Raw genomic sequence first — 23,831 nt, 5'->3', positions numbered from 1 at the left:
GTCTCTATCTTGCTCAATTCACTACACAGTGGGTTTGGTCGCTTCAAGCAACTATACCTAAGTGAACCAAGAGAAGAAACAGTTACAGAATTTGTTCACCTTGTCAGAAAGGCTAAGATAATACTGGACTGTGAAGCCAAAGATTTACTCAAGGCTAGAGGGAGACCGTTCAAAAAAAGTGGAAAGTCCAAAGGCAATGCTAAATCAAAGCAGGACAAGTCCACATCAAGCTGTCTTTATTGTAATGGAATAGGCCATTACAAAAGAGAATGTTCAAAGCTAAAGGAAGATCAGAAGAACGGAACAGTCGTTCCATCTTCAGGTATTTTCGTTATAGACTGTATACTTGCTAATTCAACTTCTTGGGTATTAGATACAGGTTGTGGCTCACACTTATGTTCCAATCCACAGGGACTAAGAAGAAGTAGAAAGTTAAGCAAGGGTGAAGTCGACCTACGAGTGGGAAATGGAGCACGGATTGCTGCATTAGCTGTAGGAACTTTTTATTTGTCGTTGCCCTCTGGGCTAGTTTTGGAACTGGAAGAATGTTTCCATGTTCCAAGTCTTACTAAAAACATCATTTTAGTTTCTTGCTTAGATGCTAAGGGATTTTCCTTTTTAATAAAAGACAATAGTTGTTTGTTTTATTTTAAAGAGATGTTTTATGGATCTGCTAGATTAGTCAATGGACTTTATTTATTAGATTACGACAAACAAGTTTATAACATAAATACCAAAAAGGCCAAAAAGGATGATTCAGATCTCACCTATCTGTGGCATTGTCGATTAGGCCATATAAACTTGAAACGCTTAGAAAGACTTCAAAAGGAAGGAAATCTAGAACCATTTGACTTAGAGGATTATGGTAAATGCGAATCATGTTTACTTGGCAAAATGACAAAGCAACCTTTCTCTAAAGTTGGAGAAAGAGCAACTGAACTATTGGGTTTTACCCCCCTGCATTTTTTTTCTATGTCCTCCCACCCCCATGAAATGTAGCTTATGCAGAACCGATTAGTAGCTCGAGGTATAATTCTTTATTGTGGTCAGATCTACTTGCATGCAAGGCAGAATGGAGAAAGGAAAGGGACAAGGGCGGTCTTGCTTGGCTCGAAGGCTGCTGGTTCGAGCAAGAAAAGAAGGAAGAACTCGTCAGGCAAGAAGGGACTTCCATACAGATGTATGTGGACCAATGAGTACAAATGCTAGAGGTGGTTTCAGCTACTTTATCACTTTCACTGATGACTTCAGTAGATATGGTTATGTCTACCTAATGAAGCATAAGTCTGAATCCTTTGACAAATTCAAGGAATTTTAGAGTGAAGTAGAGAATCAATTAGGCAAGAAGATTAAGGCACTGCGGTCTGATAGAGGCGGTGAATATCTGAGCTATGAATTTGATGACCATCTGAAAGAATGTGGAATTCTGTCAGAATTGACTCCTCCTGGAACACCACAATGGAATGGTGTGTCGGAACGGAGGAACAAAACCTTGCTAGACATGGTCAGGTCAATGATGGGTCAGGCCGAACTTCCAATAGAATTTTGAGGACATGCACTAAATACAGCTGCACTCACTATAAATAGAGCTCCGTCTAAAGCTGTCGAAAAGACTCCATATGAGTTATGGTTTGGAAAGCCTCCAAATGTGTCTTTTCTTAAGATTTGGGGATGTGAAGTATACGTCAAACGATTAATTTCAGACAAACTTCATCTGAAATCTGACAAATGTATCCTTGTGGGCTATCCAAAGAAAACAAAGGGGTATTACTTCTACAATACATCTGAGAACAAGGTGTTTGTTGCTCGAGATGGTGTCTTTTTGGAGAAAGATCACATTTCCAAAATGACAAGTTGGAGAAAAGTAGACCTCGAAGAAATTCGAGTCGAACAACAAACTCTAGAGAATGCTCAAGATGACATCCAGGATGAAACTCAGAGATCTTTAGAAGAATTTGGTGAGAATCATGGTCAATCTAGAAATGTTACCCCGCGTAGATCGCAAAGATATAGATCTCAACCGGAAAGGTACTTAGGTATTTTGACGAACGAGAGCTATGACGTTCTATTACTTGAAAGTGATGAACCTGCGACTTACAAACAAGCTATGACGAGCCCTAGCTCCAAGCAATGGCAAGAAGCCATGCAATCTGAATTAGACTCCATGTCTGAAAACCAAGTATGGGATTTGGTCGAATTGCCATATGGCTACCAAGCCATTGGAAGCAAATGGGTTTTCAAACTGAAAAAGGACAAGGATGGGAAACTTGAAGTTTTCAAAGCTAGATTGGTTGCAAAAGGTAACAGGCAAGTCCACGGTGTGGATTACGATGAAATTTTTTTACCAGTTGCAATGCTAAAATCTATTCGAATAATGTTAGCAATCGCTGCATATTACGATTACGAAATATGGCAGATGGATGTCAAAACCGCTTTCTTAAACGGCGTTTTAACAGAAACTGTGTTCATGACACAGCCTGAAGGTTTTGAGGATCCAAAGAATGATAAAAAGGTATGCAAGCTAAACAAATCAATCTACGTATTGAAGTAGGCATCCAAGAGCTGGAATATACGTTTTGATGAAGCAGTCAGTGGCTTTGGTTTCATCAAGAACCAGACGAATCTTGTGTATACAAGAAGGTCAGTGGGAGCAAAATTGCTTTCCTAGTATTATATGTCGACGACATATTACTTATCGGAAATGACATTCCTATGTTGAACTCTGTCAAGATTTGGCTTGGGAAATGTTTTTCGATGAAGGATCTAGGAGAAGCACAGTACATATTGGGCATCAAGATTTACAGAGATAGATCTAAAAAGATGATTGGACTTAGTCAAAGAACTTATATCAATAAGGTGCTTGATAGGTTCAAGATGGCAGGCTCCAAGCGAGGCTACCTACCCGTGTCTCATGGTATGACTCTAAGCAAGACTCAGTGCCCAAAAACACTTGAGGAGGGTAGACGAATGAATGGGATTCCATATGCATCATTGATTGGTTCAATAATGTATGCTATGATATGTACACGCCCAGATGTTGCGTACGCACTCAGTGCTACGAGCAGATACCAGTCAGACCCAGGAGAGGCACATTGGACTGCTGCCAAGAATATTCTGAAGTACCTGAAAAGGCACAAAGATGACTTCCTGGTCTATGGTGGAGATGATGAATTAATTGTTAAAGGCTATACGGACGCAAGTTTCCAAACCGAAAAAGATGATTTCAGATCATAGTCTGGGTTTGTCTTCTGCCTCAACGGAGGTGCAGTAAGCTGGAAAAGTGCTAAGCAAAGCACCATTGCGGATTCTACAACTGAAGCGGAGTACATTGCTGCACATGAAGCAGCAAAGGAAGCTATATGGCTAAGGAAGTTCATAGGTTAACTAGGTGTAGTCCCCTCCATTAAAGGACCAATAACCCTGTATTGTGATAATAACGGAGTTATTGCACAGGCAAAGGAGCCTAGACACCACCAAAGAGTCAAGCATGTACTTCGTAGATTTCACCTTCTACGAGAGTTCGTTGAAAGAAAAGAAGTCGAGATAAGCAAGATTGGAACTGATGACAACATATCAGATCCATTGACTAAACCTCTGCCGCAGGCGAAGCACAACTCGCACACTGCAGCCATGGGAATCAAGCATATTGGAGAATGGATTTGATGTCCTTATTTAATGTTTTAAAGTTTTAGAGTTTAAATTTTTGTAAAACATTATTGGTTAATCATTCACAATAAATGAATAGAATTCATTTTTCCATTTAATTTGTGGTTTATTAAATGATGAGTCCCTTCAATTTGACTATATATTCAAGATAGACTGTCAGGACCAGTCCTGTGACTAAGAAATGTCTATCTAGTGAACTTGAATGTCAAAAGTTGAAAATAGTCCCTGGTCGGAGTTTTCTATAAAATTGGACGCATAGAAAACGTTAGACGACTAGAATGCAAGATGACTAGTAGTTCTGTTTCTTGAACTATGTGGACATGGCAATGTCATAATCATTTGCATAGATACTTACTTTGGGAAGACTAGTATCGGACAGACCTATGAAACTTTACTGTAAGAGATGAAAATCTGTCATAAGTAAATTTCATTAAAATTATTAGACACTAAATCCTCAATACCTGAGTGATTTGAGATTACTTGTTTGAGAACTGGTTGCTTTGAAGTTGACCAACCGTCGCACCGTAAAAGGAGGCTATAAAGGCAACGCTCAGGTAATCACCTATCAAACGAAGTCTAATCTAAAGATCGCAAGATTGGGATTGTCCTCCCATAAATCGGGATATGATGCTTAAAAGTTCTACAAGGCCACTCGGAGAGCTAGAAACTGTGAAATGCATGGCCGTGCTCAAATGAATCATAGGCTATGATTATCTGCTTATTTGATCAGTTGAACTCTGAAACCGAGAAACACCTCTAGACATAATAAGGATGACAGCTCTTACCTTATGTTCAAGAGCAAGCATCGAGCGACAAAGGAATTAGGAAATGCACACTTGTCCCTAAGGACAAGTGGGAGACTGAAGGAAATAATGCCCTTGGTCCAAGTATCATTCAATGTTAAGTCTAATAAATGCGGTTCAGTATTAATTAACAATTTAATAATTCAGTGAGATCAAGTGAGCTGAATGCCTAGCTAGAGGCCGCTTCAGTTCAAGTGGAATTAATGATATTAATCCACAGCTTACTCTTGACTGAACCCGTAGGGTCACACAAATAGTACGTAAACGGATCAAGTATTTAATGGCATTAAATACTCTATCTATGGATATTCGGAATCGACGGATCTTGGTTTCAGTAGGAGCTGAGATCGTCACAAGCAAGAAATGAATACTCCGGAAACGATGATATTGCCAGAAACGGAAATATGGATCGTATCGGAAATATAAATATTATCCAAGTCGTAGATGTTGCCGGAAACGGAAACATGGTACGTATCGGAAAATATTATCGGAAATGGAAATATTGCCGGAATCGGAAATATTGCCGGAAACGGAAATATTGTCAGAATCGGAAATATTATCGGAATCGGAAAATAGTTCCGGAAACGGAAATATTAAATATTTGTTCGAAACGGAAATTAATTCCGGAATCGGAAATATTAAATATTATTCGTATCGGAAATAATTCCGGAACCGGGAATTTAATCGGAAGCGTATCGTACGAATAATCATCGGACGAGGCCTGCCGGACGAAGGCCCAGCACGAAGCCAGGCCATCGCCCAGCAAGCAAGGACGCGCGCCAACGCCCAGCCCAAGGCAGCGCCAGGCCCACCGCAAGGTAGGCCCACCGCGCCAAGGCAATGCTGCCCAGCGTGGGCTGCGTGGGCCGAGCGCACGCTTGCGGGCGCCCTCGTGGCTCCGTGCGTGTGTGTGTTTGTGTCCATGCACAATTCCTAAATCTATTAGGTTTTGGTGTGTGATTAAATTCCTATTCCTATTAGGATTTTTTAATTAATTAGAGTCCTTGTAGGATTCTAAGTTTAATTAAATCGTATCCTACTAGGATTCCAATTCCCTTTCCAAACCTCTATAAATAAGGGCCTAGGGTCATAATTTAGAGACACGATTGAAGTATTCAAAGGGTAAGTTTTTGAAAGAAAATTCAGCCACACTCTTGCCAAAAATTCCTAAGCACCTTAAGGGCGATTGTAGTTGGTCAATCTTGAGGCGGATCCGGACGTACTGTGGACTATCTACGGAGGGACGACACTTGGAGTCCTAAAGACTTGTTCTTGTTCGGTTCGGGCGCAGCTAGGGAAGGCACGCTACAAAGTGTATGCATCTATACTATGCTAAATGATTATGTGTAAATAATATGCTTTCCTGGCTTTATGGTTTTTCCGCATGATTTATATATTGTCATATGTATCATAACCTAACACCCCACACCAGGGATCACAAGGGAACCTATGGCCGTCGTGGTCGAACATAATTTCACTTCCTTTATGTCACGATAACCGGGTTTTGTCAGTTTTTCTCATTGTCGTTAAAAACTGAATGGAGACTCCTATATTACTAGTCGATTGGGTGTAAACTCACAGGAAATCTAACTACACTTAATCTGACAACGTCACGCCCACGAGTGACGAGGTCATGCATTAGCCTCGTGCTTTTTCGAATCCCTCACAGTGACGACTCTGCTGGAGACGTTAATGAAATACTCGTGCTCGTAGGTAATCAAAATAGCCGAAGGGTGAAACGATCCTACTCCGCGTTTATTTCCTTATCAAGTTGGGACGACCTGAAAATCAGCATATTAATGTGAACGGACAGAACCGCATAACGAATCTCGGCTCCCTTGGCATGTTTCATCTCGGGAGTTGGGACTAAGGATACCCATCGCCTACCGGGGGGTGCATACGCTTCGAATGTTGTCCACTCGGCACTTGTCGCTAGTAGTACACCCGTCCCAAACCCAATCGCTCGCCCACTAAGGTCCCTCTCATTGGTGCATGCCCCCTTGGCTTACATCATGATTGGCCTCTTGGGACGAAATTCGTCTGTTGAATGCACTACCTCGACCAGGGCATGTGTTGGATCTACGATAGAAGCGGTACTAAGCCAGCGCAAATATTACCCATAGAAGCCTATCATAAACTACATGACATATTATTTTTGCTTCATGTTGTAATGCTAGTTATGTGTAGCGAATTATGTGATTATATTGTGATTATGTGTGACAAATAACGCTAGAAAACCAACGACCTTAAAAATTTCCCAAACATTCATAAACACCAATTGGCCAAAGAGTTATACCAAAATACGTGTTCCGCAACCCCGGGCGATCGCCACAAAAATAAGCGACACCCAGGACAACCTGTAACGAATCCCACAACGATGCACAATGCGTAAAGGACGTTATTAGGCAAGCACACAAAATTAAGTCGTATGTACGAAAAAAAATAGACGAACAGATTACGAGTACCAGTCAGGGACGCATTTTCAGCGCCCATGGCTGGGCGCCAATTATTTCAACGCCCCTGCTGGGCGCTGAAGTTGCTGCTTGGCCTTTTGGCCAGGCACCGCAGCCTCGGTGCCCGCGCACAAAATATGCGTAGCAATAAAAAATTCTTAACAAATTTGCTACGAGGACGTATGAAAAAGGCACTCGATTCTAAGAACGACTTATAAAATAAACAACTCCTTGTGTCGTCATTAGGCCTCCTATGACGACAATGTTCGGCACCAAAACCGAGCTTGCTAATTAAAATGACCTTGAATGTCACATGGGCAAAGTATTCAAAAAATGATGTTCGAATAAAGTCTTCAAAGAAAAAGAATGTTCGAATAAAAAAATAAAAAAATCCGAGTCTAGACTAGGCTATGCCAAAGTACAATCTAAATCCTAAGCCTTAGTTGTCTTATACATAGAATCGGTCATAATTCTTGGTGTCGTTCTGCAAGTTAAAAGGTTAAACCATATTGAGTCTCCCTTCCTAACATTTAAATAATTAAGCACCCATATGTAATTGTCATCCCTTGCTAAGAATCTACGGCCTCAATACTCTCTCTCACCAATAAAAAGAATATATATTATGTAATTCAAGTATTTGCAAAATGGAAACAGTCACATTCTGAAAATCATTCCTCCATAGTCGCACAACCCCTAAAGTGAACCTAAGGTGTCAATACCATTGGCAAAAAAAATTAATGGCCTCAAGGCTTATGATCACATTGGGTCACGACTATCATAATCCTCTCGAGCCACTCGCTCCTTGAAATACTCCTAAGTACGGACTAAAAGATTTTCCATGAATGCAACATGACGAACCATGAAAGTACCCAAATCGGCATGCCATAAGGCTACCATTGGGGTAAAGCAATACACACTAAAGAGGGAAGCCGCACTAATGATTCTAGTCTTGCAAAAATGAAAATTCGATCTCCCCAACTAACTATCTTGCCAACATTAAGCAAAATGGCGCATGACAAATGAACACCCAAGGGTTAAAATCTAAAGTGTCAACCAACGAAAGTTATGGTCCAATTAGCCTAAGACTGATAGTCGCTTGGTCAAGTATTATAGGCTTACGCCACGTCATTATTTTGAGTCTAGGCCACCTCCTTGTATTCATACACGGGTTATAATCAGAAAAATTAATGAAAGTTCGAGTCTAAATCACAACTTCCAATTAAATCCCGTAAACTAGAATCTGAAAAGAAGCAAAAAATTATTTTCGATGTAATTCTTTCGTTAAATTTCAATAAAGTAAAAACAACATTTTGAATCTACGCTATTTGCACATTTTAAGAAACGACTAAAAACGCTTGCAAGGTAAACAATTTAAAGGTCCACCCTAGGCCTACTAAAATTAAAGGTCCACTATAGGCCTACCAAACGAGGCTCACTCAGTCTCGCCTCGTGACTCAAAGACCACAACCATCTACCTTTTAGCCCAAGGAAAAAGGGGGAGAAATTCCAAGCAAAAAAAAAAGAAAAAAGAGAAAGAGAAAAGGGAGAGAGAAAAGAGCGAGCCATGAAATACTTAAAGAGAAAGAGAAAAGGGAGAGCGAAAAGAGCGAGCCATGAATTGAAATACTTAAAGAGAAAGAGAAAAGGGAGAGCGAAAAGAGCGAGCCATGAAATATTTAGCCTGTACCTCCCAAAGTGCGAAATTTACCCAAGTAAACGAAGGAAAAGAATTGAGTCAACCAATCCAAATCATACCACAAAAACTACATAAAATTCTACGATCTTCTACCCTTTCCAATCCTCATGCTTGACTAATACCTATACAAATTATCCTATCTCATTCAACCCATCTTTCAAGACGTCTTGAGTCACAAATAAAAAAAGACAAATGAAAAGTACATTCTACGCTTAACGTAAAAAAATGAAACTTTGCAAAACACCTTTAAAGTTCGTCTAAAAAAAGAAGCATTTAGCGCACCAAAAAAGATCCGCCCAGAAATCATTTTCAGCGCCCAGAGCTGGGCGCCGAAATCTTTAACGCCCCAGCCTGGGCGCTGATTCTCTCTGCTTGCCAAATTTTGTCCAGAAGTGCACGTCATTTTATCCGCACATACACGGAAAAATAACGGACACTTTGAGGGGTACAACACGTATTCAGATATACGTACCAAAAAACACATGAAAAGATTTTTGTGCAAATACATGTACTTAAAAAATAAAACAAATTTTTGGCTTACGGCAAAGCAGCAGATTAAAATAATAATAAACTTCACTTATTTCACCCTATTTCAAACATTACGATTCCACTCGAACGTACTTGTTTAAAATCGGCATTCTAAGACACCATTTTCTGGCTTAGAACTACGCAAGACCTGATTCCAAATTAAATCTATTTAAAGCGGATACGTAGGCAATCCATGATTCGGTCCAACCAATTTGCAAAAATGCTAAGGCCTATAGAATAACAAGAATAAAAAATAGAGTCCCTTATTGAAATTTAATTACTTGCAATCCAAGTCGAAAGAAAAATTTAAAGTGAAAGGAAGAATCCAAGTCATCAAGATGCCAAAATTATCACACATCGAAAAATAATAAAGGCACGTACCCTTGCCAGAAGAAGCACTCACACTCCTAGGCACTTAGCCAATACTCAAAAGATCGCTTTGCCTCAATTGAATGGGGGCTAACGCAAGCGTCTATGACCTCTAAAGTACTCGACTTGACCCTCCCTAAAACAAAGTAACTCACTTAAAGACCTTCTTTCACCACTAGACACAATCATAATCACCAACAAGTAGTAAAGGCAGTAAGCTTGCAATAAAGAAGATTGTTCTACGGCATCGCCCCATCGTTCCTTCGAACTTATGGAACCCGTTTATGGTAATTCAAATGCTTGCAAATCCCTTTGAAAACATCAGACATTGTCAATAGGACTTGGCACTTAACCAAGGCTCACCCTACTCAGACATATGACACGGGCATCTAAAATCGAAATCTGAAAGCATCATTAATGAGAAGACATAATAGCAACTGGGGGCTAAAAATTGAAATGAAAGAGCTAGGGAAAGAACTAAGTATACCTTGACCTTTTGTGCAGACATACACCAAGTAAATCTAAGTCAATGTGAAAACGGTTTATATTCCCGCAACTCTGGAAAAGATGGCCCTAAAAGCCCAAAGCATGTGCCACACGGGCACAAGTAATATCTTGACGCCTGCACCCTGGCCTCCAGCAAATCCTTAGACAGCATTCCGAAAATCGTAACAGTATTTTGATTCACTCATGTAATCCTGTACGAACCCTTCTATAAGTCAACTTACTTAGGACACCTCGGATTGTACACAGCAGGACTCGGATTTCAAATAATTTTCAAAGACTTCTTCGAACATAATAAAGTGTCGTTGGTTTAAGCTAAGTATGCGTGTATCTCGATGTTGCAAGTGAGTCAAAAAGATTTCTAAATACGATTATGGGTAAAGAAAGGCACCTAGCTTTTGGTCAAGGCACACTTCAACATGTGACTGCCTTGACCATGGCAATGTCGCACAATACGACATTTACAAGAAAAGTAGCAAATCACTACTCGAACGTACCTCGCACTAAACGAGTCTGGTTGAAACTATTCATGATCCACATGAATGCATAAAAACGTATCCAAGCATTATAGCACCAAGCCAATCCCGTAGCTACAATTGGGGGCTTGAGAAAAACACTCTAAAAATGCTCGAAATGACGATTTTATCGCAAATTCTCGACGCTAAGCCTATACACACGTCATAGGGGCACAATCCTAAGGTTTGATCGTGTAAAACGAACCTTAGAATGGCTACCACCCCTCCCAAATTCTAAGCGCTACTTAGAATGTATGAAGTCACCCCACTAACAAGGGTAACTGAAAATCGCGAGTCACCAAAACTCCGATCAAACTACTGCACATAACGCCCGCCCTACAAGCGCCCGTTACACAGTCTACGCCGTTCCAAAGCCAAAGCGAAAGAAAAAAACAAGGATAGAAAAAAGAAAGGAACATCTATGCATCCTCGCATCGAACGAAGTAATAAGCCGTGCATACCCACGCAGAAGGTGCTACACTTGTTAGAACACCTGAACGAGGCGTGATGAAGTACTCCAATGCAAAAAATAATAATGATATCCCAACACCTGGAGGGATGTTCTAAGACACGCTGTTAGGCCACACAAGCCTATGTCGCACCATAAGTTCAACCATCCCACGGTACAAGTCTAAAAAAGGGAGTAAGGCATATTGCACTAATGCAGGCACAACCAAGAGCATGTGAAAAAGAGGCAAAGACTACTTATCGCCCAAATTCAAAATGCAAGCCACACGACTTCTACATTAAGGATTAAAGGTAGTAAAACATTACCTACCACGGAAGGGATAGCTCGCACCAACACGAGCGGAACCCCAAGGCATCTTTCTCGAAAGAACCTACAAAAATCGTACGCCAAAAGGAAGCATCCCAACATGCATGCTTGGGGGCTCCAAGCTACGAAGCGACCATAGCAAAATGAAAAAAAGAAGTCTCAAAACAAATGTTTGAACGATCAAAAGGGCACGATGCTTGAGCGAACTTCATGAATGGGCCTGAACCCTATCAAGCTTCTAAGCAAACTATTCAACATCAGTCGTTGCTCAAAAAAAATGATTCAAGCAAACTGATTAATGGGCCACACGCAACGGCCATTCTATGAACGCTCATTCGCACATACATTCTAAGTATCGAACATTCACGAACACGTTCAAAAAAAAATATACGTTCAAAATAACAACAAGAGCGATCAAAGTCTTACGCCTCAAGGTATGTTCCTCGGGCCATATAGACTCGCCCGACTATTGCAATAAATGTACGCCTTAAAGAGCAACAGTTCCTTTAAATAATCGCCCCAAAGTGACAAACACCGTAGTCCACCAATCGGCTACGGCTTCTCGAGAAATCATCACGAGAAATTCCTGCCCTGGGCGCTGAAAATCAGCTCAACTCATTGTGATCTCTAAAATTCTACGTTCCAAAAATAAGGAAAAAACAAAAGAGAAGAGAATACGCAGAATTTCCAAGTAAAAAAGAGGTCAACTGTGTCATCAAAAGACCAGCCCAAACAACATTTTCAACGCCCAACCTAGGGCGTGAATTATTTCAACGCCCAGGCCTGGGCGCCGAAAATGAACCCAGGCTCAAAAAAGGCCCTAACTTCTATAGGGCCCAGCCGTATCCATTCGACTCGAAAATTGCCGATTTCTTTACTGAAAGTCGCACCTCACGGCTTTGTTAAGAGTAGCACACCACTTCAAAGATCGCTCGCATTTACGAGCACAATCCCAAACATAATCAAGGACATTACAAAATGCGTATCCCCAAAGAACCTCTTTGACAAGAACTGACCGTCAAGCACGAGTGCTTGGGGGCTCGAAAGAAAATATATATCTCAAAGGAGAGTATGCAAGGTTAAAACAATATTCCCAGACTACGCTGTACGAAGTCCCGTGTTTGGATAATCTCAAAAGATAAAACTAGATTACGACCTCAAGACAAAGGTCGTCGTTGATACTTACACATAGTCCCCTAATCAAGGACCCAAGTAGTGGCAAAATTGAGCCGTAAAGACTAGCTCAAAACCATGAAAGAAGATGACCACGAGACAATGGTCCGTCTAAGCACGTTGTCAACCCACATTCAGGTTGCAACTAATTCCGAGCATCCCTCGAAAGAAAATAAATCCTTCAAAAAACAAAAACAGGCTCGCCATCTTCAACCGGCGGGGTCTGCGTCACTAACCGCGCAGGTCCTCAGTTTTCGAAAATGAAATCTTCAAAAAAACAAAACAGGCTCGCCATCTTCAGCCGGCGGGGTCTACGTCACAAACCGCGTAGGTCCTTATCTTCAAAACATCAAAACAGATTCGTCCACTTCTATCGGACGGGGCATCCACCCTTAGCGGACAGGCTCGCCCACCTTCAGCGGGCGGGGTCTGCGCCACTAACCGCGCAGGTCCTTAGTCATTGCAGCAATAGCTTTTTCCGGTTTATCCTTTTCCAAAAATCAAAGGATGGTTTATCTTTTCCAAAAATCAAAAGATGGTTTATCTTTTTCCAAAAATCAAAAGATGGTTTCCCTTTTCCAAAAATCAAAGGATTGGTTTTCCGCCCTTCCAAAAAAGAGCGGTGTGCTGGATTTTCCTTCGTTTTACGTCCCATAAAAACAAAGGGGGTTTTCTCGTTTAGCTAACCCTGAAAATGAGAATCTTTAAAAACATTTTTACCTCGTGATCAGGCTTGGCCAGGCCTGGTTACACTTTATAGCTTTAATTTCGAAAACGTCTTTAGATACTTCCAATGACAAAGTGAGGGAGTTTCTATACATCTGTAGGTACTTCCAATGACAAAGTGAGGGAGTTCCTATACTTAACAAATTCCAATGACACATGAGGAATATGTTAACACTTCAAGTGATGACCCTTAAGTCAAATGTTATCACTCGGGGGCTCGTGAGACCCTCGCAAAACAGGTCACATACACTATGGCTTGTATGACGCACTCCGTCTGATACTTTGACCATCGTCTTACTCCAAGACTCAGTCAAAGTAGGGGCTAACTGTAGACACCTACTTTTGTCCCCATTCCCGAAAGGGAAGGTTCGATGATGAGAACATAAATCTCCACTTGGCAACGCATCTCCTATAAAATAACGAATCTCGATCACCCTTTTCATTTCAGCCAAAACTGCTATTTATAGAAACCTGCTAAATATGGTAACTTCCGTAAGAAGTAGTTGTTAAAAGTGGCAAGACATAAAAGATAGAAATCTGTCAGAATTAGGTGTTGCACTCCAACATAAAGTCCTAAAAGAGATAGAATTGGCAAAGGGATTCTATTCCTATTATAATTCGAAAATAAGAGTTACGTATTGATTAAATTCCTAACGAACCCGGAGTTCGTAACGGGCCCAGACGCATTCCGTCATAAGTTGATACGCACTAAGAAACTCGGGTAAGTCTCAAAAGCTCCGTGATTAGGAGTCCAAATCTGACAAAAGGCTCGGCTCAGACCCTATTTTTAACGCCTGGGTCTGGGCGTCGAAATCTTCGGCGCCCAGCCCCAGGCGCTGAAAATACCTGGTACGTGTTGTCTCCGAATTCTCTTTGGGTTCGGATTCTAAAGATCTATCTTTCCACCAACTCTTTCCCTATAAATACAGCCTCATAATCGACACAACAAGAACACACAATTCATAATCTGAGTATTGACTCCAACCCTAAGCCTAAGCCTCACGCTGCGAAATTGATCCCGCGTTCTGTCGCAATCGACACAAAAGTCGAACAGAACGTATCCTGTCCCTTGTAGCTGATGAATTAAGCCTAAATACTGGAACACTACTCAAAAACCCGAGATTCGTTAGATAAAAGGAGAAATAGCAAAGCCAAGTGGTTAGTTTTCTGAGATCCGTGACGCACCTCTCAAGGGTGCGTCGTAATGTGTCCCATTGCATGATTTAATCGCTTTCATCACCCTTTTATAAAATTGTTAAACTATTAATTTGATTGATCTATCACGCCTAATAACGATAATATCTTGGACAATTGAAGTATCATGCTAGGTACCTTAAATCAATCTAAACAAGATAATCACGATCGATTTAGTATTATGTGTTGCATATTGCTAAAATCAATTCAGAATAGTTTAATAGTTAACGCATGTCCCTTCAATTATTTATGTTGAGCTAGTAAGGATAACCTGCCTCTGGAGTTATCGATGAGCACTCCTCTCGGTAGTTACAGTCCCCCAAACTCTCAATCTCTGCCCTGCGGGTGTACGTTGAGCGATTCCCACACCAGGGATCACAAGGGAACCTATGGCCGTCGTGGTCGAACATAATTGCACTCCCTTTATGTCACGATAACCGGGTTTTGTCAGTTTTTCTCATTGTCGTTAAAAACTGAATGGCGACTCCTATATTACTAGTCGATTGGGTGTAAACTCACAGGAATTCTAACTACACTTAATCTGACAACGTCACGCCCACGAGGGACGAGGTCATGCATTAGCCTCGTGCTTTTTCGACCCCCTCACAGATTGTACATTTCATTTTAATAATATAACCATTATTTTACTATTTAGTAGGATCTTACGATCCTACGATCCGATTCTACCGATCCGATCCTACCCCCCTTCATCGATCCAAAGTAGGATCCCGATCCTAACAACCTTTCTTTTGAGTATGTTTATTTTGTGATCTAGTCTTTCTTGCTACAATAGCGGTTCCACGCATTTTGCAATATAGAACCATCAAGTCAGCAGACATGTGATCCACCCAAGTTTAGTGAAGAACTCTTTAACATTAACAACTCTGTTTCATTGCTTCTTAGGCAATAATTACTTTTACTTCAAGTGTTTAGGTTGCTAGTGATGCTTTGTTTGGATTTACTTATCCAAGCAGTTCACAGATATGTGGAAGACTTTCCATATGTATTTTCAGAACATATAAATTAATATTTAATTTCCCACGCAACAACTCATGGTCTTCAATCCATGTTGCCATTTGAAAACATGATGCGTTGTAGCTCGTCCTTGCCAATGGTTAACTCAAAATGGATCTTGCTTGATCCTTTGCTAGTGTTTATGCGTGTAGCATCAATTTTTAGCATATCTTCATTTCCTTGAATCAAGAACTATTCCTATTTACTTTTCAAGTACCATAGGATTTTCTCGATCTCAATCTAGTTGATCTTTACTTAGACCAATAGAGATTGGTATATGTTCGTTATGCCTAAAGCCATACGATACATTTTTGGCGATCCTAATATTATATCATACATGATAAATTCGTTTGCAGAATAATTCTCAATTGAATTCTATCCATGTAACTTTAGTTCATTCAGTTTTAGTAGATACTGAATCCAACTAAATTCTTTGACATATAATATAGGTTAAGAATCTCATCTAGACTCTTTGATGTTTAACTTAGTAAATTTTTATACATAGTTCAAACATTCATTACTTAGATTTATTCATATGGGTGAAATATCTCCAATGGAGTCTTTCGTGTTTGATTTAGTAAATTTCATTACTTAATCCAAAACAATAATATAAGATCTTTGTAATAGATCTTGGTACCCAGTATGCACTAAGATTCGCCTTGGTCCATCATTGATGAATAATTTTAAATCTAAGTCATTAGCATTTGAATGTCATTTCTCAATAGAGAGATATGTGTGTGATACACATAGGACCAATTAAGTTTTACGTACTCCCACTAAACTTCTTACATATCTATAAGAATCATGTACATTTTATGAAACTAAAATACTTATTAGCTTCACTAACATACAGTTCCAATTCCCAATTGCTTGCTTAAATCTGTACTTAGATTTCATAAGCTAGCTTTCTTCTCAAGTATTTATTTGGATCCACAAATCCTATGACATGCCATGTACATAGTTTCTTCCAACATTTGATTGAGGAAGATGTTTTGTCATCCAATTCCCATATGTACCAATATGCAATCATTGCTTTAATTATAAACTTGAGCATTACGATTATGCATGAGGTTTCAACACAATCCACGTCGTGAATTTGCTTATAACCTTTAGCAACTAATCTAGCTTTGTGTGAAGACACAATTTCATGTTTGATGATTTTTATCCTTAAAACAAACTTGCAACCAATAGGTGTGAAACTATTCTTGCAAATTAACAAAATGTCAATTTTGTCATCAAAACATTGATTCTGTTTTATGGCCTTTAACCATTTAAAACATTGAGTCTATATATGGCTTCTAGGTTTCGTCATAGCTTTCTTACAAGTCACAAACTCATTAACCAACATGATAATATTTTGACTGCAAGTTGTAGGTTTCTTCACTGTCTAATAGAAGAATCTCATAGCTTCAGTGACCTGAACTCCATGTTTCTTTACTTTCTAATAGAAGAATCTCATAGTTTCAGTGGCTTGAACTCTATGCCTTACTTGGGTATAGAACATCAAACAATATAATATCAACAGACACTCAAAAGTCCTTTGAATATTCTGTTCTCCTTGAAGCACGTGTAAAGTCTTCTAAGAGATGTCCATTCTTTAAAGCCACTTCTAAAGTCCTTAAAGAATAAGTGTTCGGATTTTCTGAAGAACTTTGAAAAGCCTCCGGAATGTCCGTTTATGTTTGTTGTTCGCCTCGAAGACCTTTCGAGGTCTATTTTATCCCACTTGTCATTTTGGAAACGAATCTCCAAAAGGACATTATTTCGAGCAAACAAACATTATGTTGTCAAAAATTCGTGGTAGAAACAATACCCTTGTTTCTCATTTGAATAAATCACAATGAAACATATATCTATACTTGGGCCTTAGTTTGTCGAATAACAAACACTAAGCTCCCACTGAGTTTAGCAACTCTTTAGATAGATATTATTGAAAAGATATTCTGAAATTACTTCTCAAAAGCTTTGATGAATTTGGTTTAGTTTGGTGGTAGTTGAGCATTTTGTTTAGAAATTATTGGAAAAATCTATATGACTCATCATTGATCGAATCAAGTACCAATTGACTTCGATCATTCCAACGTAGATATGCCATATCTTATGGAGCTAGATCGTGAAATTACAACACACAATAATTGATGATCATTTTTGGTCTTAAAGTAATCATCGTCATGATCTAACCTAGATCTTTATGATTTCTTGCCATGTGGATATTTTACTTCTGAATCTTTGAACTAGCCAAACAGATTCAAACTTATATCACTTTGAGTATATAAACCAATATTCACTCAAATCTAGGTGAAATAATAAAGTCATAAAATCTTTCTTCAGCTTTGAACTCTATTGTCTAGGTGTTCTAACAATAGTTCATATCTTTTGTTACTTTCAACAAGTAAGACTAGCTTGTCTTGAATGATCTAGAAATCAATAAACTTTCAAAAGTCCATCAAAATAGAGCTTTAGAACGTTAACTTGTTGATATGGTCTAAGAAACAATGCCAAAGATTTGTTGAACTCAAATCAAGAGATTGATTTGAACCTAGTAAAGTTCTTATTGTTAAAGAGTTGTTTGTTTTAATCAAGCATATTGACTCAACCCGTAAATGACCATTTCATCCAAATAAACAAACAAACAAACATTGTTTTTGTTCTTCTGAATGTGTGTCTTTCTATGTTTGAAAACAGAAATTTAGGTATGTTGATTATGGAACAAAATAGCCATTAAGTTCCAGCCTTGAAAGGACTTAAAACAAACTAGATGACCCTACAACTAATGTATCATTGACATGCTTCATTTCCCACTTGCAGGTCATTAGTGTATCCTAGCTTCCATTGTTTGAGTTATTACCGAAGTAAGAACCTCAAGCGGTATATGATACCAAGGAAGTTTGATTGCTAGGTTGAAGGAAATAATGCCCTTGGTCTAAGTATGCATTCAATTTAAGTCTAATAAATGCGGTTCATTATTAATTAATTATACAAGTTAATAATTCAGTGAGATCAAGTGAACTGTATGCCTAGCTAGAGGCCGCTTCAGTTCAAGTGGAATTAATAATATTAATCCACAGCTTACTCTTGACTGAACCCGTAGGGTCATACAAATAGTACGTGAACGGATCAAGTATTTAAGTGAATTAAATACTCCATTTGTGGATATTCGGAATCGACGGATCTCGGTTCCAGTGGGAGCGAAAATCGTCAAAAAGCAAATTATGAATACTCCGGAAAAAAATGATATTGCCGGAAACGGAAATATGGATCGTATCGGAAATATAAATATTATCCAAGTCGTGGGCGATGGGCGCTGGGCGAGAGGGAGAGGGGCACGCGAGGTGCGCGCACAACAGCAGCAGCGTGCACGAGTGCTGGGCGCTGGCAGCGAGGGCGAGGGCGAGAGGGGCAGCGAGGGTGCACGTGAGGCGCGAGCTGGGCACACGAGCACAAGCACACGAGCAAAGGCACTCGTGCCTTGGGGCTGAAGCAAGGGCGGACGAAAGAGGAGAGAGAGAGGAGAGAGAAAATTCAGAAATTAAAGTTGGGGAGCTCATGAAGGGGAGGAGTATTTATAGGTTCTCATCCCTTCATGGGCTAGGTTTTAGGGTTTAAGGTTGGGCTTGCTTACGGCCTTGTTTAATATTAATTCCTTGCAAGCCTTGTTGTGTTTGATCATGGAATTTAACTGGGCTTTGATTAAATTAAATTCGTTTTCAAAATACGACCCAACAAATCCCGATTAAATAAATTCGTTGAATTTATTTAATAAAAATACGATTTTTGTAAATAATTAATAATTAAATTAATTAAAATAAAAACACATTTAATTCTCATTAAATGAAATTAAATTCATAAAAATTCCTATTTATAAATATATAATAAAATACGAGGTATTACAACAAATGCTTCATATGTGAAAGATTTTCGACCCACGGCTTGTTGCACTATGGTTTACAAGATTATTTCAAAGATGTTAACTAACAGATTACAGGAGTTGGTTACAGAAGTTGTGAGTGATTGCCAATCTGGGTTCATTCCTGGTAGATACAGATACATAGCAGACAATATCCTTTTACTGAGTTGATTAAAGGATATGGTAGGGCCCATATTTCCCCTAGATGTGTTCTCAAAGTTGACTTGATAAAAGCTTATGACTCAATAGAGTGGTGTTTTCTTCAAACAGTTCTCCAAGAGCTTGGTTTCCCAGATTTGTTTGTTCAATGGATCATTGCCTGTATTTCTACTGTCTCTTACTCAATCTTGATTAATGGTCTTCCTAGTGAGCCTTTTCAAGCCAAGAAAGGATTGAGACAAGGGGATCCTTTGTCCCCTTTCTTGTTTGCTATTGGTATGGAATACCTGACTAGATGCATGAATCAGCTCAAAGCTACTCCTGATTTCAACTTTCACCCTAGATGTGAGAAACTCAATATTTCTCACATGATGTTTGCTGACGACCTCTTGTTATTTGCTAGAGCTGATGAAATCTCCATACAAATGTTGATTCCTCTAAGTTCTCTGAAGCTTCTAGTTTAGTTGCTAATATGGCTAAGAGTAACATATACTTTGGAGGGGCTTCTGAATTGGTGAAAGCTCATTTAATTTGTTGTCTACTATTGGTATTCCTGAGGGTTCTCTCCCTTTCAGATACTTAGGGGTGCCACTCTCCCCTAAGAAATTGAACTATCAGCAATGTAAACCTTTACTACAGAAGATTCTTGCTGGAGCTTCTTTGGCCTTCTAAGTTCCTGTCCCATGCTGGTAGCTAGGCTGTTGTTGATCAAAGCTATACTGTTTGTCATGCAGACCTTCTGGTGCCAGATTTTTATTCTTCCTAAGAAGGTCATTAAAGAGGTTGAAAGCTTCTGTAGAATTTTCTTATAGACAGGAGATACTGCTAACTCTAAAAAGGCACCGGTGGCTTGGGAGAAACTGTATCTACCTAAAACAGCAGGCGGGTGGAATATCAAGAGCATCATTGGAACAAAGTTGCTATTGGGAAGTTGTTATGGGCTCTAGCTTTCAAAAAAGATAAATTGTGGGTTCAATGGGTTAATATATTATATGAAGGGTCAGTCACTTGTATCCTGCAATATTCCTCATTCTTGCTCTTGGGCTTTGAAAAAAATATTGGGATGCAGGGATCTTATTCACCAGGTGGGTGGGTGGGTAGGATAACACTGTGCAGAAGGGTAGGTACTCTATTAGAAAAATCTACAGAAGATTGCAAGGTGACTATGACAAGGTGTCTTGGAGAAGGGTCATTTGCAACAATAAAGCTAGCCCAAGGAGTATTTTCATCACTTGGTTGGCTATTCTTAACAGGTTGTATACTGCTGATAGGATTCAGAAGTGGGGTATCTCATGTTCTGACAACTGTGTGGTGTGCTCAACAGATAAAGAGACCATTGATCACCTTTTCTTTAAGTGCCCTGTATCTGCTGCAGTGTGGCACAAAGTTTTGCTGGGTATAGGGGTTGATAAGGGAAGTTCTGGTTTTACTAATGAGCTTGAGGTTGTGACAAAGAGAAGCAGGAAGACTGGAGATATTTCAAAGCTGTATGTAATGTGTTTTATCGAGGCAGTGTATCAGCTTTGGCTTAATAGGAATGCTATTGTCTTCGAGCAATCTGGGAAAACAATAGAGAGTCTTGCAAAGGAGATTTTATTTAGAGTCTCCTGTAGGTGTACAGATAGCCTTAAGGAGAAAATAGCCTATGTGTAAACTTTGTTTGAGCTTGTTGAGATGGTTGTTGTAGCTAGTTTCTGGTTGCTTTCTAGCTTCTGGTTACTAATAGTTGTTTTGGGGGCTTGTACTTAAACTGCTTTCCTTGGTTCGCCAAGGTCTCTTTGGTTTTTAATACAATTAATTAATTGCCAAAAAAAAATGTCTATATTAATATTTTATTAAAAGATTGTTTTAGAAAAAGAGAAAATTGTCGAGGTGTTACAATTTTTCCATGATATTTTCTATTACGTATTACTATAAAATACAATCTTAAGGGGAGGAGAGTGAGGCGTACTAAAAAGAAATGTACCCGTTTTAGGGCTATAGTGAAGGTAGTAAAAGAAATGTACTCATTTTAGGGCTGTAGTAAACCATTTTAGGGTGACATTTAGAAATTGACTTTTATTCATTATTCAAAATTATTTTGATCAATAAGAGAAAAGGATTGGGTTATAAAGTAAACAAATATTTATTTAATTGGATAGTTTGTTTTCAAAAGGTCTTGCGCGCACAAGGTGTACAATAAATTTATTGTACACCAAGATAACTTTTACCCCTTTTTTCGTAACTTTAACCTAGTTTTGATTAACTTTTATATTAGTAAAAAAAAAGTAGATAGAAATGATTAAATGATTAATTTTATACATTATTAGTGATTTTGAAAAAATAAGTTTTACTAAAATGAAAAAAAAATTCACTTAAAAATAGATAACTTTTACATATAAAAGCTTAACTTTTAAACATTTTGAGTTAACTTTTACTTCGGTGTACAATATTTATTGTACACTCATTGTAAATAAGAATTTGTGGTTTGTTTTAATCACTTCCTAAAATAACGTGTGCTACAGTTATTAAAACAACTAGTTTTTGAGCCCGTTCAAAGAACGGGCGGTTGTATAGTGGTTATTTAGTGTATTTTTTTAAGTTCTAATTTTATTGAGCTTGTGATTTTAGAGAGTATATACTTCCTCCATTTTTTTTTAATTGCACCATCTTTGATTTCACGCTTGCCAATGCACTATTTTAACCACTAATATTTCTCATTATACATTTTAAAAAATTATAAAAATTTGATGATTTGAAAGTATATTTCGAGACGAATCTAACAAGATCCCACGTGAATATATTTTTCTTTTAATATAAATCACAAAAAATAACTATATAAGAATATGTGAATAGTGCTAAAACCAAGATGGTGCAATTATTAAAAAATGGAGGAAGTATGATTTAAATAGAGGTAAATTTTGAAGGTTGAAAAAATATATGTAAATTAAATAGTGTATTAATATTGAGTGTTAATCGGGAAGATGGAGTGGAAGATGCAGAATTAATAGATTGATGAATTGATGTTGTATGAGGGAGGCGGTTGGAATTGCATAATATATCAAACAACAAAGAAAAAATAAAATTAAAAAACCAAATTGATGGAGGAAACAATGGATAACACGTGTCATCTAATCAAATATGGTGACACGTGTCATCTAATCAAATGTGGTTTTGCTTTTTAAATACTAGGTATAGATGAGTAGATATCTTATGAGATCGTCATAATCATAAGACTATTGATGTCATCATTAACAAAAGTAATTATCAGTGACAAAATGTAACTATTTATTAGAAAGTATAACTACTTTATTAAGTATAATTATTGAACTTAAATATTTGATCACAATGTGTAACTATTTGATTAAAAAAATATAACTATTTGGTAAGAAGTTGGTGTTATACATAAGATTGTCATACGAGTAAGATTTTGTTAAAAAATATAGGAAATATTCACTTTTTTATTTTATTTTTTAATTTACGAATGAGCCATAAGAGAAATACAAGAAACGAATAGAGGAGGGGGGATTAAAACCCGTGACTTATCATACACATAACACCACCTCAACCACTATGCTAAGATTGTTAGGAAAAATGTAACGTTGAAAAAAAGTAAAATAATCAGAAGCATGTTCATATCAAGCAAACAAAGTGTATTAAATGAAAAGGTTAATTTATGTTTCTATTTAAATTCTTGTTATTGAATATGTTTTTGTTTTTTGTTTTTCGTTTTTTTATTATTATTATTTTGGACATAATCAATTGTCATATTGCTAAATTACATGCATATTAATTAGAGTAAATTTTTTATCAATTAATCTTGTATCTACTATTGAAATAATGTAAGAATTATTTAGTACTTAATGAGGGTGTTTAAGTATGTTTATATGGAAATCATGTTTCTCCCTATTCCCTTATTCACCATTAATAACCATCAAACCCAAAATGATGAGGAAACTAAAGCTATCCTAAAGCATAGGAAGTTTGTGGCTCAAATAATTTGGAATTTAAATGAGATTCAAAACAAAGTTCCTATTGGAGGAGAGTTAAGGAGTTTTATCAACTCCTGTCAAAATGGACCAACTTTCAATAGCCCAATAAGGCTAAGGTATTACCGTACGGGTGGAAGGGCTATTATGACTTGAATACTTACTACTTAGGCAAGTACTCCGTACTAAGTGGTATGGACACAAATAATAAATAATAAATTTAGAACATAATTTGCTCATTATAAAATTCACATTATTTTAAAATCATAATTTAAGAAATTGATAAATCTTAGAAAATATTATAACTTAAATTAGAAAAATCTGACAAATACAGTCTAATAAAGTTTCATATTTTCCAATTACAACTCAAACTTCTAATTT

General features: G+C 38.1%; 1 protein-coding gene across 1 annotated transcript; it reads left to right on the top strand.

Moving 5' to 3' along the window:
* The first annotated feature begins 20,545 nt into the window (after positions 1-20,545).
* Positions 20,546-21,135, top strand: LOC130461794 (uncharacterized). The gene is made up of 2 exons (XM_056830008.1): positions 20,546-20,655; positions 20,736-21,135. Exons 1-2 carry the CDS (start codon positions 20,546-20,548, stop codon positions 21,133-21,135), a joined length of 510 nt encoding a protein of 169 aa, XP_056685986.1.
* Positions 21,136-23,831: the final 2,696 nt, after the last annotated feature.

This window comes from Spinacia oleracea, chromosome 5, assembly GCF_020520425.1.
Source record: "Spinacia oleracea cultivar Varoflay chromosome 5, BTI_SOV_V1, whole genome shotgun sequence".
Taxonomy (NCBI): Eukaryota; Viridiplantae; Streptophyta; class Magnoliopsida; order Caryophyllales; family Amaranthaceae; genus Spinacia; species Spinacia oleracea.
The sequence above is the reverse complement of the archived record's forward strand: the minus strand, read 5'-3'. Positions and strand labels throughout refer to the sequence as shown.

What these genes read in the sequence shown, in the direction of transcription:
- LOC130461794 (XM_056830008.1), top strand. Translation starts at nt 20,546, where the DNA reads ATGCAGGGATCTTATTCACCAGGTGGGTGGGTGGGTAGGATAACACTG. An exon ending in TGCAAGGTGACTATGACAAG is followed by an intron (nt 20,656 to 20,735) that starts GTGTCTTGGAGA and finishes TATTCTTAACAG; the next exon opens with GTTGTATACTGCTGATAGGA.